This window comes from Homalodisca vitripennis, chromosome 4, assembly GCF_021130785.1.
Source record: "Homalodisca vitripennis isolate AUS2020 chromosome 4, UT_GWSS_2.1, whole genome shotgun sequence".
NCBI lineage: Eukaryota > Metazoa > Arthropoda > Insecta > Hemiptera > Cicadellidae > Homalodisca > Homalodisca vitripennis.
The window spans coordinates 163,264,948-163,281,747 of NC_060210.1; the positions used below are offsets into that span (position 1 = coordinate 163,264,948).

The 16,800-nt window shown below is 32.2% G+C and overlaps 1 protein-coding gene across 8 annotated transcripts in view; it reads left to right on the forward strand.

Moving 5' to 3' along the window:
* LOC124360498 (voltage-dependent calcium channel type A subunit alpha-1) overlaps positions 1 to 16,800 on the forward strand; it is a 344,248-nt gene that overhangs the window by 292,065 nt on the left and 35,383 nt on the right. For 4 of the 8 annotated variants that reach the window (XM_046814185.1, XM_046814184.1, XM_046814183.1 and 1 more), the window contains exons 12-14: positions 443 to 502; positions 1,568 to 1,669; positions 15,198 to 15,270. In XM_046814185.1, coding sequence (XP_046670141.1) covers positions 443 to 502; positions 1,568 to 1,669; positions 15,198 to 15,270 — 235 coding nt within the window. Of the gene's footprint in view, positions 1 to 442; positions 503 to 1,567; positions 1,670 to 15,185; positions 15,271 to 16,800 lie in introns of all 8 variants that reach the window. The other 4 variants (XM_046814181.1, XM_046814179.1, XM_046814178.1 and 1 more) reach the window with 1 other exon arrangement.

The following is a 16,800-nucleotide window of genomic DNA, read 5'->3' on the forward strand; positions in this document are numbered from 1 at the left end:
TACATACAAACTAAGGGGCCGTACCGAGTGAAACCTAAAGCATTGTAAAAGTATTCAAATAGGCCTCTTGCATGCTGGCTTCCAAAGGGTTAATTTGTGTCTGTCCTTTATATAAAAATAATATAGAGGTAAAATTAAAAAACTTGCATCAAGTAAATTTTTAAATAATAAATTTAATTATAGTATTAATTTTTTCTGCACATTAGAATCAATAATAGGATTTTGTTACTGTATATAAATAATATGCAAGCACATCAGCACAAAGTTATAGAGTTTAAGCTCTTTCCAATAGTATATCAATCAAGATTTATGTTTCTAAAAATCTAGATTGAAAATGGAGCTAATAGATAATTTTACTGATATCAACTGTTTTATACTATAATTCTATTAGAGTTAAGATTATTGTTTTTATATACCAAATATGTTTTTTTTAATGTTTCAGAGGAAGTTATACTAGCAGAAGAAAGAACAACAGAAGAGGAGAAAATGCACATAATTGAAGGTTTGTTTAAACTTATTATAATGGTAATTCACATTTTCTTAATATATTCAATATTTCTTTATAATATAATTTAATAAACAGTTGTTGAAATTAGAAAAATATCCATACCCTTGTAAAATCTTTTGTAAGTGTACCATATTAAAAAAGTTATACTTCAATTTGTAATCATACTATGTATTGTCAATACATTTTTGATTGTATTGTCAGATTCTTCCTTTGTAGCAGCAAGACCTGACAGTTTGAATACAACAATGTGTTTTTTTTCTTGGGAAATGTTCATGTGCTAAATATGGTGTTTTCCCTTTCAAGGTGTTCTATCACTGTTGACTTTATAAAAATATGCTAATAAAAGATTTAACTTTCTAAAATGTTTGTAACAGAATTTAAATATTAACCATAAATCTGCATTTTCTCAAACAGTTTCTATAAGTAAGATATTTTTATTTTAGATGCATATAACCAACCATGTGAAGAAGAATAAACAAAATATAAAAGTGTTTATGAAAATTCTATATTTGAATTGCCTAAGTAATACTAAAGACACTTTTTACATCCTTCAAAGATAGGAAAAGTGTGTATAATTTGATAGAGAATAACATGCTGTTCATTTCTTTAATAAAATAAAAATTTTATTTTCTCTAAATGTTAATGAATTTCCAATGTTGAGGAGAAATGCAAGGATTAAGTTAAATACTTTCTTATTTCTAAAGTTTGCTGTACAAAACCAAATAATCTATTAATTGTTTTCTAAATAAAATTTACTCTCAGGAAAATAATACTTTGACTTCCAAAAAGAGAAATAATAATATGAATCTTTTATGAATCTATAATATAAAAACGTGACAATCTTCTATTGTCACATCATCTTTCACAATATTTTTGTGAAGTCAGTAGAAGTAGGTAGATTTTGTGACAGCTGAAATGTTAATAATTTATTTCTTACGGGATACTCAATATTGAAAGCTGCTCGAGATACAACAATATATTAAAAAGGCATATGCATTCCAAAACATCTTTTTCCATTTAGTGTGGGTCAATAAATGTTACATAGTTGTTTTATTTCAGCAAGAAGAAGAGCAGCAGCTAAACGAAAAAAGTTAAAAAACTTGGGTAAAAGCAAAAGCACAGATACGGAAGAAGAAGAAGGAGAAGAAGAGGGAGAAGATGGTAAGTGGGATTTCGTGAAAATAGTGTATGACTTTTCAGATGTTTCACTTGTTATAATTCTTATATTGTTTCATTCGGTACACCAGATGTAGAGCAATGAATACAAAGGTTTGAGATTGATATTTCCTGTGAGTGGAAATGTTGGTAATGCATGCTTTCTTAGAACATACATCGATTGTGGTCTTTAATGTAATGTCAAATCCCCCACATACTATTAGTATCCAGTAGGGTTTGAAGTGTGATGTTAAGTAATTTAGTTAGAATAGGTTAAATTAGAGTGTAAGACCATTATTTTTGTTCAATAATATGTCTGTAAAATATTACTTCACCATATAAAGTTTATTATTTACAAATGATTTGTTTACAAAGGTAACATGAGTGTTAAGAATATGTGTGTAATTAAGTGTAACAAAACAATTGAACACTAGAACTGGTATTTCATCTCTTCTCCAGGTAACAAATCCCAAAACATAACGTTAAACATGTGTAAAGGTCAACTAATCAAGAAACATTGAACTGATATTATTTTCATGAATTTAAACAAAGACACTGTATGTTAAACCCAACATCAAGTTAAATAAAAATCAAGTTATCTACAATGTCTCCATTCGCAAATTATGAAAGCAATTTACACCAATAGCAAGACAACAAGGAACCAGGTGTTTTAATTGAAAATCAAATGCATGTATCTGAATTGAAAGAAACAGCAGGATTACAAAGGGATGACTTTGAGGTGGACTGATTGATGCTGACAAATTGCATAATGTTCTGTTTATACTCTCAGAACATGTATGATATCAGCATCCGTTACTAGATGCTTATAATTGTATTAAATTTTCTCAGTTATTGTTTCAGGTTGGTTGCCAAGGGGCCACACTTCAACACATGGTTGATAGAGTGGCTGCCCTGGTAGTTCAATGTATAAAGCTTGAGTTAGTTTTGAAAACTTTTTTCACAATTCATTGTGTTTGCTTTATTCCTCTTCATATGCAGATCAGCACTATCTCACAATTTTAAATATTTGTACCAGCTCACAGGCAATAAGCTAAGAATGTTTTGTCTCTCCAAAAAATGTACTAGTCCTTGTTTTTGTGTGTTTTTACTGTAATACTTAGAATTATTGTTCTGGACTGTGCATTTTCAATCTTAATATTGTAAATACAATTTCAAGAATTCTGTTCCATTTTTAAATTGGATTTACAAAATCTAATAGTGTTTCAGTGTTTTTTGCTGTAAAAGGAATCACAAACATTGCCCTTGTGTTTTCGACATGTTCTCCTAATTTTCCTTCATAATCTCTAGAAATAATACCCTCCTGAAACTGCCACCAGTCATTCTTTGTGCTCCGCCAAGTTAGTTAGCCACAGCTCTATGTTTCATGTGTTATTACATGTGCTTGTATCGCATTTCACTATGATTAATTCTTGAACAACTTTTGCAGAAACTTGACCATTCTGCTTCAGATATATCTCTGTCAAAAGCTTGACATCAATTCTGTGGATAATAGATAAAAAGTGATTTAGGTGATTCAAGATGGCCGCATTTTACTGCAGGGTATCCTGTGATCTGTCAGGCCTGCAATGACCAGTAATCCAGAAACGTGGTTTATCTTCAAACCTTATTGTAAAATTTTATAAACAGCAGGTTTTGAGATGCCATGATTTTTTTCAAACTCCCATACAGTTAATAGACTGTTTGCATTATTTGCCACACAAAAACATTCATTTAATGTTTTCAAGAATTCTAGCCGTTATAAACCTTCGTTACAGGTCGCGGGTCATTCTCCAATCAAATGTTGCTATTTTAGAATCATTTAAACCACTATTTCATCCTAATATCATACATAAAATTATCAACAGCTTTCCGTATAATAGAAATTATCTATGAAGCAGAATGTCCAATTTATACTTAATACTATCGCTTTGTTCAAGGCATTCATTTATGTGCAGCATAGCACTGTGACTCACTGACTGAACAGAGCACAACAAAATCCCAGTGTCGGTCTCAGAAGGGCCCCCCTCCATCCCCATAACTGATCTGAGACTGTTGGATTAATACTCGGCCAGCAAAGTGATATTTTCTACAGAAACCTCATAGCAAAAATACATATTTTTCTTTTTGTCACTCAGAGTGTATTTTATTTTATCTATTTTATTCAAGCAACATTAGCATAATAATGTCTGTATTATCCTTTTGTGTGTTTTCTTTAAAAATCACTCTCATTTGTAACACACTTGGTAAAGCCATATTTTCCTCATTCCTGTTATTCTTTCATTTTCTTTCTGCTTTCAAAATAACTGTAAGTGGTATTCTGAATCCTATATATGAAACCAAAACATATCTACAGTGTTTATGAATATTAGGACCAGGAAGGCCTTATAGAGTTTGATTTTTTTATCATATAGTATTCTATTGTCTTCCCCAAAATAAATTAAAACTGAAATAATTCAACTAACACATGTAAATATTTAATTGGAATTAATAACTTAAATTTGATAAATGCCTATATGGTGTTTTACTTTAATGTTTAAAAGTTATATATTATTTGTACCACTTTCTTTAAAAGTAACTTTGTTTAATCATTTTCTGTCAAGTTCCTAAACCTATAGAGAATGTTTTATGTGTTCCTTTTTATTGAGATACTGTAATGGAACCCAAATATATTATGATTGATACATGATCATACCCACCCCACCAACTCTCGTTAATAGTATTTGTGGTATTCAGCTCAGTCTGAACACACTGATCTGGTAGATCATCACACGAGGCCCTACATTGTGGTGTATGCTACAAGCAAAACTCAGTCGATATCCCACGAAACTAGTCTAAAGATAACAAAAATTGCAACCATGGGATATGATTTGTTGCAAGAATATTTTGCTATTATTTATTGCGTTGTCAAATTCACTATACTACTTTAGAATTATTTAACAAAAATGAACTTCTGTCCATATTAATTTTACTTAAATGGTTTTAAATTTTAGCCGCATCTTGGAAATTTGAATTCAAACATATTCTAACTATTCAGATTTTGCAATAGATCAAATTAATTCTCTTGAACTTTTAATATCTTCTTCCATGAACTTGTTGACTATCATGCATAAGCGTTAACATGGGAAATCCAGATGTAAATGCCTTCCTTCTCCTTCTTCACACCTTTCCAACTGTTGCCTGATTATGTAATGCCTCACAACTGTAAATTGGTAAACCAGAAACTCTAATAGTATTTGCTCCAAGAACCCAAATATAACACAGTTAGATTGTTAGTTTATTCTATTAGCTGTATATGAAACTGTTAACAAATCATGGAGTGAATGTTAATGTTTTGTAATCAACAAAGAGAGCTGATCATTGTGCATTTTGTGAGTTTCTATCATTGTCCTACATTTTTTCAGTGTTTTGCTTAGTATCACAGGAACTAATAGAAATAATGATAAAGACATATTATTGTTTTTAGATTTATTATTTAGTTGAGGTTAGGCTTTGATCTGTGCATCTACAGTTCATCTCAGACATTCACACGCCTTTGTTACAATACATTATTATTACATTTCAATCATAAGAAAATATAAAATTAGCAGTAATCTTTTATGGTTATACAAATAACTCTAGTGGAGAGGTGTAAAGCACATCCTAACTTTGCCCTCAGAGGATTGGCCTCAATAATAGTCTAATTGTTCTGCCCAATAAACAACTAGCCAAAATGTTTGCTAGCTAAATTTTTGTGGAATAAACCTTCATAATTCCAATCAAGCTATATATTTATATGATAGAAATTGAATCCTCTATTCTGTATTATGTTATTGTTTATTCTTTCAGTTTAATTTAATTAGACCTTATTTACACAAAATGTGCATCGATATTTTAGTGACAGTGATAATCTTGTAATAGTATATTTTTTATTGAGTGAGTCATTACACAATGGCAAAACATATATGCCAGATACTTTCTACTAAGTATGATGCTGTGAAAATATTTGGAATATTATATGGGTTATCCTCCCACCTCCTCAACATCCACTACTCTCGTAACAATTTTTAAAACTGAAATGAAAATGAAATTGTTTTATTAAATAAATTCAATTAGAAGTTGAACACCCTCCCTGCCACCAAACATATAAATTAATAAGGATATGTCTGTAAAATGTTGTTAAGTGAAGGAGTTAAAGAAATCTTAATTTTACGTTTATTTTTTCTTAATAATTATACTGAATTTTATTTTGGTGCAATCTTATAATGGCTTCTGCTCAAATGTTATTTAGTATAAAGAATAAACCCTATAAGTTCACAATACAGATTAAACATAACAACCCAGAAACCACCAAATTCAGTAAGCTTATTTTATTTCAGCTCAGTTCTGTATAAGAATTACTTTGTATGTAGACTACAGAAGACACACTATTACTTGCCTGGAAGCAGAATCTCTGGTAATATTCAGCATGATCATCCATAACTAGGTATGATCTTGTTTCATTGAGCCTACTGGGCTGTAGTGCAGGGGTGCCCAACCGTTTTTACTCAAGGGCCACATTGAAAAACCCTTTATGGACAGGCGGGCCAACATCCCAGGGGATTTGGAACCCCAAACAAAACGTATTGCCCGGGGTTTGTTCCAGAAATCTTGTGCAAAATATGAGTTTTAAGGTTATTTGGCCCTTGTTTCCTGATTATTGTAATTTCTTATTATTTATTAGTTGTTAGGTAAAGGTTTATAATATATTATGTTTTTAGGTTCTTTTAGTAGAAATAAATATAAACCCAGACTTTTGGATGTTTGCTCTAATTCTGAGGGAACAATAAAAAAGTCACCACTAAATTGAATACATTGATTTAAATTAATCCTACTAGGATACTAGGACATACAAATTACGTGGCGAGTGGTGACCTTGAGTTGGGGAGGGGTTACGTCGCCACACCGCGCACTGTGCCGTGCTTTACGCGCGCTCTATTCGCCAGCCGGCAGCCACCACCGTAGTTAGTGAAATCTGTCCGCAACTACTTTACTTCTTTCAACACTCATACTCCAACAAATGAATACGGCTCGTTCTACGTGAAATCGGCTGGACTGCTTGGTTCTCAAAATTTGTATTTATTTAATATTTCAAATGCTTGTAAACAAATTTGGTTGTTTTGGCAACAAGGCGGGCCACATAAAACTGACTCGCGGGCCGGATTCGGCGTAGGTTGGGCAGCCCTGCTGTAGTGTGTCAACTCTTACTATTGTGTATACATACATTAATGAAAACATTTACACAAAAGTAAGTATTATACGTTTCTATGCCATCACAGATGGTTCGAGAGGCTCTTATAAACTGATATTTGTCTACACCATTTCTCATTACAATTTATCTATCTTGAATCAGTCTATAGTTGAATTTTTATTATTCCTCATGAAATTTACTTTATCGGATTTTGACTATTCAACATTTAAATTAAAACTAAACTCTTGTTGTATTAAACTTTTAAATCCTTTAATAAATTTCCATTAAACTCATTAAGATGGGGTCAATCTTCTTGTAATGAAAGACCTATTACAAATCATGCTGAGGGACACTGTGAATAAATTTGAATACTGCTGAATATTTTGTTTCAGTGCCTGTTAATAAGAAAAACAAAAAAGGTATGGTGATCAAAGTAAATGTAGATGTAACGTATTGTGGTGTAGTTAGTGGTCAGCATGGGCCGTCGTCTGTTAGATGACGTTGTGTTGCTCTTCCTACACTGTCTGCTCTGCGGCTATTGCTTACTGTTGTGTCGTACAGGGACATACCTGAGGAATATGGTCAACTACTGCTTAACGGTTGTTCAACAGTTCCTGTTTCTGCTTAAGAGCTTTTGAATAAGCAAAACATGTTTTTGCCACAGCCTTTGTATTTATGTATGAATTATTGAAAAAGCTTTTGAAGTTACATTTGATTATTTCTTTAATCTCTGCTATTAAACTTTTTAAAATAATTTCAGACCTTTGATTATTACTAATACTATTAATTGTTATTAAGTTAATTTCAATACTTTTAACAGCAGCTGCTGTTGCTATTATGCTTTTTGCAGTGTTCAGATAAAGTTTCAAATGTACAGGGTGACCCAAAAAGACCTCCCACATTGTACAAGTTAATAAAACACTAAATATTACACAAAAAAACTGTTTAACTTATTAAAACATACTTATTTAAACATACAAAACTGTTTTGAGTTTTTAAATGAAGTCTGCTAAGTGGCATGTAATATTGTCAATACACAATTGAAGGTGATTTCTGTCATCACGCAATGTGTTATGTCTTATAGAATTTCTGCTATTTCCTCTTGAATAGCTGACTTCAGGTCTTCCAGATTTTGATTTTTTCTATGTCTATACACCTTAGACTTAAGTTAAACAAAGTTAAATATCATTAGGTGCAAGATCTGGGGCCAGTCAACATTGCCACAGAACAAGACAAGTTTTTCAGGGAAAGGGCCCTTGGTGCTTCCATTCATATGCAAGAAGTGTGGGAGGTAGAACCATCTCACACATCACGGTTGTCCATTCCTTAGTTTTGGAGTGAACTTAAAAAAAAGTTGTTAAGCATGGCAACATAACATTGGGATGTCACTGTTGCAGTAACACCTTCCTCTTAAAAAAAAATAAAGGCCAATAATATCATCTTTATAAATCGCAAAAAAAAACAGCCACTTTATCAGAGTGCAATGATCTCCCTTGTAAGATGGTGGGGGTTGTGATCAGACCTAAAGTGAAAGTTTTGTTTGTTAACACAACTGGTCAAATAAAAATCACTGGACAAAAGAACATTATATTCTGGGTCACTTTACAAAATATTATCACTTACCCATTGACATCTTAAAAAGTCTGTTGGTTTCAGTTTCTGAGCAATGTGATAGGTGGAAGCTGTACACCCTATTTAAAGTGATGGCATAATTACGAACGCCCTAATTTAGTCCAATTGCACAACTCCACAACTTGTGGGTATGGTTATATGGGTGAGATTGTAGGTCTTTTTAAATTCTTCTAACACTTTCCATACTAAGCCCAACAGCTGCAGCTTGTTTCCTGGTAGAAGAAAGTGGAGATTACAAAAAAGACTGCCTCACAGCCTCATTGTTTTCAGTTGTTTGAGAATTTTTAGATTGGTCATATGATTTTTTTTCATTCTCAGCCCACTGTAATATAGTCTTTCAATTAGAAACTGGTTCATTCCATGGAATTTCAAACCGTGAACAAAACACTCCTTGTACAAAAATCACAGAATTTGTTTTTTTTTAATTTTTCTGCCAGAAAATCACAATGTATGTAGATAGGCATTGTGACAACTAAAAACGGCTGGATGTTTGTGAAGTAGTGTGACTACCCCCACCCCTCTTACTTGTCTATTAATAAAGCCACAACTGATCAAAATACAAGAGGCGTTTTTGGATCACCCTTTACCATTATAAAACTTTGATTTTATTCCAGATTGCATCAGATATTTAATTGTAACTATGGTTTATAATGTAAGACTTAATTGTAGAATTATTGAGTATTATGGAATAATCAACGTACCAGATCACTTATTACATAAGCAACAGTTAAAAATATTAAACTTATCACCTTTAAAAGAGGTTTGTTAGTTATTTAATTTACTTTTATTTTAAGGTTTTATTTTCTAGTTAATTTGTTATACACATCCATTTCTAATAATGAATTAGTTAGATAAATCATGCTGTTCCCAGCCTCTTCTTCAGCCGCAAGAACTTTGATTTGTTTGAATGATTTATATATTTCAAGTTGATCAAAACTCACCACCTGCTGACAGAAAGATGTTTATCTTACCAGAGCTGTCCTATTTATCTTACTATAACATGCTCTCTTCTCTAGATCCAAATTTATATGTATGTTAGTGGTTAAAAATCATGATACAGTTTGTCCTTTCTCTTGCATTTTATGTATTAAAAATGTTAGCAGCTGTGAGTGAATACATAAAATAATAATGTGTGTGAAAATAAATGTTTACAAGCTTATTATTATAGTTCAAAAATATTTCTGACTCTACCACAAGGGTGTGTCCTAGGAATAATGGCGTTTCTTATTTCTGAAATTAAACAATCTTACGAATTGCTACTAAAAGATGTCCAAACAAAATTATCCAAACACGTGAAGAAACTTTTTATCGCTATTACAAAGTCAAAACATGTGCTAAAATCAAGAAGAAAAAAAATATGCCAAAAAGTTAAAGATTAATTTACAAATAATGTTTATCTAGCTTATTATAACTCAGAATAGTCTGTACATAATGTCATTAGAGTATTTTCTGTGGTCAGCCTGAAAGTGAGTATAAAGTTTAATTTTTTTTACAGTCTCAAGAAACAAACATTGTTTTTAAATATTTTCACAATTGAAGACTTTTATTTTTTTTTTTTTTGTACGTGGTTAGATTGATTATGTACCTAGGTAATAACATAATGCTCCATATCAATGTAATAGAATCGTGTAACAAATTAGACAACTGCAGTAATCTCTGTTCTGTTCTAGTAATGTACAAATGTTAATCTAACATACTATGTACAGTATAGTGTACAGTGAACTACTGTGGTAGTCTAGACACAGTTAGGTTCTAGATGTGGCTGTAGACTTAGTAGTGCTTGTAGTGTACAATGCGCTTCTGTATATACGTTACAATGTTGAAAATGTATATAATACTATTAGAATCCGATTTATGAACGAAAACTATTTAATAAATGTGGATTTATTATTAATAAGATTGTTATAAGGTGGATGTAGTTTTTGGAGCATTTTGTAATATTTATTTTTAAAGGTGTCTTTAAGGATTATACAGGGTGTATTAAAATGAATGTCAGAGTTTTAATTGTATTATTTATTATATAAAACTTAAAATTATAATTAATACATGAAATTAAAGAGCAACTCCAATAGTTATACGTAAAAGCTTACAAGAGTTCAATGTGAGCACCATTTGTCACACAGCACACATCAAGTCAATAGCCCAGTTCTGCCCAAACTTCGATCAATATGTCTGGAGTGATTGTTGCAACAACTGCTTCAATCCTGTTCAATAGGTTAGCTAGTAGCAGAGGCATATAAACACAATCCGTTATGAATCCTAAATGTAGAAATCACATGGCATCAGGTTGGGTGACACTTTCCAAACAGTCATCAATGGAATTGTTAGTACACAGCTAGTCTTCTGAACTGTTTCTATGGGCTACTCGTGAAAGTCTCTCTCACTCGCTCAACACTCTTCACAAACTGGTGGTCGTCTCGTACTCTTCCATTTGCAAAGGCAGCCAGTATCTTCAAAATGATGATACCATCTACGGATCTTATTATTACTTGGAGGATCATAACCAAACTTTATATGGACCAGTGTTGCACAGTTACTACAGATTTGGTCTTTGGTAAACTGTACACAGACAGCATTTTGTTCACAAGTCGCCATTTTTGCTAATAACACTTTCTAATGGATGGAGGGAAAATCATTGTCCGCGTGCGTACGGGTGACAACAATCAACACTTTTAAAGTTGCTCTTTAATTTGATGTATGAATTGTAATTTTAAGTTATATATTAAAAAAACTACAGTGTTAAAACCCCGATATTCATTTATAAACACCCTGTATATTTAAAATCTAGAGTTAGAACTCTATATAATGTTAGATCTTCAATTTCCTATTTAATCTGAAGACTAGCTCTCCTCCAAAGATGTTCTCCTGTTGGTATCCTCAGTATAGGTATCCCGTAAGTGGAGGATCAAATGAAACAAAATGATCCAGGATGTAATTTCTAATAAGAAAACCCCTTTGGTTATCCAGCTCTAGATAAATTCTGAGTTATTTTGTTTATTATAATCTCTAACAAAAATTGTTAGAGAGAATTCACTAACATAATTTTACTATATCTAATATTATGTTCTCTTGTAATTGGGGCCCATCCTTATGATTTTGTATCAAATGAATTACTGTGCAGGTGCTGTCAGACTAGTCCTAACCTTATAGGTAGAGGTCATCCTCGCTTTTAAATCTGTACCCATGGTGTCAGTTGGCTGAAATATTATCCTCATTTTCAATATTAACACTTTTCTTCTAGGAATTATTTCTCATAGATTTTAATTTTATACCCAGCTGATATGCTACCCTCCCTTTCTTTCACTATAGCAACCAAAGCTTCTAAATGAATATTTATTGTATATGAGGCCCATATCATACGCTTGTAAAGCAGTAAACGTTTCATATCTACATGGCTTTTAGCCCTCTTTATAACTTAGCTTAAGTGGAAGCTCTCTGTTAATAGAAAATGCAAGTGGCTTGGAGATACAGATAACTAGGTCATGTATTCAGACCTGAGAATAATGGTGAAAGTAGAAAAGTAATATTCTAGAAATGTTGAAAATTATATGAAAGTTAAACCGACCAATTTCTGGAAATATTATAATCAGTTTCGAGAAGGTTATCCTTTGATTTCACCAGTCTGTATTGATGACAGTGTTGTAATTGATATGACTGTGCTGTGTTAAAAGTTTGGAGAGTATTTTGCTTCTAAATAGCTGTCTTTTTATCTTATCAAGATTAACGAGTAAGTGAGCTGGTTAACACTGTTCAGTCTCACATCAAGAATCTGAAAACTCGCTAAGCCACAGTGGAATTTTCTATATTCTTGTGCATTACAAAAAGTATATCCAATATAATTGTTCCTGTGAATGTACCATTATTCTGGTGGAGTTTATTAGTAGGACAGTTTCCTTCAGTTCAGGACACAGTGGTAGTTGTAGCAATTGCAAAATAAGATCCTGGACAAAAGAAATTTTATTCCGTTGTACTTGCCTAAGGATGCTCCTTAGGCTTCACATTGCAAGACAATCATATGAAAAAAAACTTCTAAAATTCATTTAGTCTTTTTTTAAACGCAAAAACCAGAAAATAATATTTGACTCACAGTTTTTTTTTTTATATAACTATCCCTTCTTATATTCCTTCTCTTGTTTATTTGTTATATGTACTCATATATTGGAATTTTCCTTTTTAATAAATTTGAAGCTTATGAAAAAAAGAAACAATCAATTTGTTTCAAGAAATCAGAATATGCAATGTTATTAATCATACAAATGTTATCACCTTTCTCAACTCATTTTTCTCCTCTATAGAATTCATCATTGTTGGTAAATTACTAAATTACAATATATATATATATATATATATATATATATATATATATATATATATATATATATTATACATGCCTGTCCATCCAGTTCGACAGGCCAGAACCAGAATAAGATGCTTCACATAGAAAATAAACTATGAAATGAGTGTTCTACATGTACCGGACACCGCACCTGTTTAGAGTTTATTATTACTGTACAGTAATAGCAGCTTTGGCTTCCAGAGGGTTACTGTTTAGGTGTAATTTTGATCTAGTCTTTTGCCTCTATTTCTCAATTGTTTATTGTGATACATATGAATATCAATATTAATCAAAATTAATATTGGAAAATGTGTTTTCATTTACTAATGATATTAAATATTAATCAACTTTATTCAATTGTAGACTCTTGGAGCAATTGGATATTTGTGGAGTTGCCTGAAGATGAAACCTTTGGTTTCGAAAGGCCTCGTCCAAAAAATAAACAATTTGGAAAAAGTAGTGTTTTTATTAACATTTAGTAATATTTAAACTTTATTCAAAGTAATAAAAATATATATAATGGTGTCAACACTGTTAATACACATAATTAAATTATAAGGATAATTTTTGTGGTCAGATATAATAAAATAACATACATTTTTAATAATCTGAGTTTATTTACTTATTATCTAAATAAATTATGAAAACCTCAAGAATAAAGAGTTGTCTTAAAAATGTCAATAAAGTTATATAAAATTAAAAATTTATAGCAATTTTTAATTTATAAAAACATTTAATATTTTTATACGCTATGGTAAACGATTAAAATGCCTTATAGCGGCATAGTTAATTTTTTTCTTAAACAGTTTTATCTTTTGTGAATTAAAAGAAATATCAGATCTACTCATTGTATTGTAACTATGATTGAGACCCTATATATGCAGATTCTTATAATTTATTATAATTAACATTATCAATTCAAATATAAACAGACTATAAATTGTCATTATATCAAATTTGGAAACATTGTACTTAACAGACTTAAACCATTTTAGTGTTAAATAATCCATATAGTCTGTTTTTGAAATTTAAATTTTTTTGTAGACTATCATTAGTAGTACTGGTGTATAAAAAACTTTGTGATATTTTAATAAGAATCTAACACTAAATATTGAGTTGAAGGTTACAGTTATCTCGGAAATTGTACTCAATAGTAATTAATTGAATACTTTTAAAGAAAAGTAGATAAACCCAAAGTTTTAGCAAACCAAACTGGCTTTTTTCTCGTTTCTGCTCATTAGGGGCTGCGCCCCATTGTCTCCAAAATGATGGAATCAAAACCAAGAATTTATTTGTTTGATTTAAAATCAAAAACCATGTTTGGGTTTAAAACTACAGCTTATATAAACTTCAAGGAATTAGTGAGGTTGTCCTAAAGGGTTTTAATACCCAGTAGGGATCACTTCTGGCTGGTTTATACCTACCAGTTGAACCCACCACTGGACACAGCAAAAACCGATGTGCCACTTCAATCTGGGCCACCTTATGGATGTCCAGTAGCGGCACATCACTAACCGCAAATGTTGAGATTCTGGGGTTCATGGGCAATTCAATAGGTCTAATCTACTGTGGAAGATGACTGTTGGAGTTGGTGGGATTTGTTCCCTTACCTCAGAGGTTCTTGTTAACCTCAACAAGGGTGTGCCACCCCCTGCCTACTTTTACTTTGACTGTAGAGGCTCGTTCAGAGCTGGCCTCCCCTTCTTCTTCCAGGATGACTTTGAGATGTAGTGCCCTAATTCTTCCTCATGGATCTCGACAGGAGGCGGCCCCTACTCCCTAACCTTACCCATCCTGAATATCCTATCACTCCGGAAGCAGCGCAAAGGTTCTTACAGGACTAAGTGCAATTTATAAGCTTCTTGTCCTAAGAGAACAAAAAAAAAAAAAGAAAAAAAAAAGGGTTTTAATCAAATAAATAGTTACAACCTTGGAAATGATGCTCACTTTGCTCTTTACTTAAGATTTGAAACATATTGTACAACAATTATGTGTAATATTTGAAAACTGACAGTGTCTTCTCCACTCTATACATCCAAGTGTATTATTTTATATAAAAATAATAATGCTGCTTTTGGGAGCACAAAGTATAGAACTTTTTCTGTAGAGCTGTATACATACTGAATAAAATCTGGTCATGTTTATTTAACATCATTTTAACAACATTTTATTGTTTTTAAAATTTATCAGCTGTGAATTGTAACTACTGTGTTCCAGGAAATATCATCATAGTTGTACGTCTGGCATTATTACATTTCTGTATTACATCTGTAGAAATTTCAATTCATGGTCAACTATGTAACCATAAGAAATGTTTGTTAAATTTTGAACAGACTGCTTACTTGCAGGTCTGACTGGAGCTTCCTATTTGAAATCTAAAGTAAAAAATAAAGGAGCCTGTCTCTCGTTTTGGAGAGCGGAGAAAAGGTTCAGGTACGTATTAATAATATTTTTCTTACAGCTTTTGTTTGGGAAATATTTAATTTTTAGAAAGTATTAGCTCTTAGGTTTAAGCAACCAGTGTAACTATCATCTAAGTTTTCTGATTCACACTGCATTGAAACATTATTAAACGTTATTTAACCCTTTAACGAGTATAGGTGTTTGTTACAAAATAGTATTGACGTTCCAGAACGTCATATTAAAAATCATGTGAAAATAGTAAGGACGTTGTAGAACGTCAATGAATTATGACTTATATTACAAGTACTAGCTCTTATGTTTTTCCTCTATGGAAGAAATCCGCCCACTGTTCCTAACCTTAAATAACTGAGCGCAGTTTCCCGCGTAAATACTGTCAGCTGCTTTCAACTACAGAGCTGCTGTAAAGGTTTTTTCCGCACACGGATTCCCGCGATTTCTACTGTCAACAGCAATTGGCACTAACAACTTCTACAGTCGCATTCTGTTGCTACGCTGTAAACATTCACTTTGTGCAGTTTCTTCTACAATGATGAAATAGTGTAGTTTATTGTTCTCAAGTCAGTTTCCTTTTGTGTTGTGAAATGGATCCAGAACGTAACTTACGTAGTGACGACATAAGAAGGGGGCTGTACGAGTGGAGTGAAGGAGATCAAATCTCAGACAATAACAATGACGTTTTAGGCTCCGACGATGAGAATGTGTTTGGTGATAGTGGGGATGAACAAGATGAAACCGCAGAAGATATCCTCGCTGCTTCTTACTTCGATAATGAACTTGACGTGGAGATTCAAGAACCTGCATTACCAGTAAGTGATTCTGATATTTGTCCAATTTGCAAATGGAAACATGTTGACTGTTTTGAACCAAAAGACTTTATATTTGATGATTCTAATTCTGGCCTACAAGTTGACTTTGAGGATAATATTGAAAAGGAAATAGATTTCTTTCATAAACTGTTCGATTACGATTTAGTTTCGCACATTGCTTCTGAGACTAATAAGTATGCCCAGCAGCAAATGAAAAATGAGGCAGGAATAAAAGAATTCTCCAAACTCAGACGCTGGACAAAAACAAACCCTGATGAGATGTATTGTTTTTTTGCGATTTTGCTTCTAATGCCCCATTGCAAGAAAAATTCACTAAAACTCTACTGGAGTACAGATCCACTCCTCAACACTCCCATATTCCCTCAGGTGTTCAGTCAGGATAGATTCCTATTGTTGCTTCGAGTATTACATCTTGACGACAATTCACTAGAGGCGGGGGGAGATAAATTATACAAAATCAGATTGGTTATCAAAACCCTACGGAGAACATTTTTTTTTTGCCTACTCTCCTAATAAGAACCTGGTCATCGATGAGAGCCTCATGCTATGGAAGGGTCGCCTGGGTTTCAAACAGTACATTCCGTCTAAACGCAAGCGGTTCGGAATAAAACTGTATGTATTGTGTGACAGCAGTTCAGGCATCGTTCTTGACTTTATTGTTTATACTGGCAAGACCACTGACTTGTTGAATGAAAACGAAGACGTCGGAGTG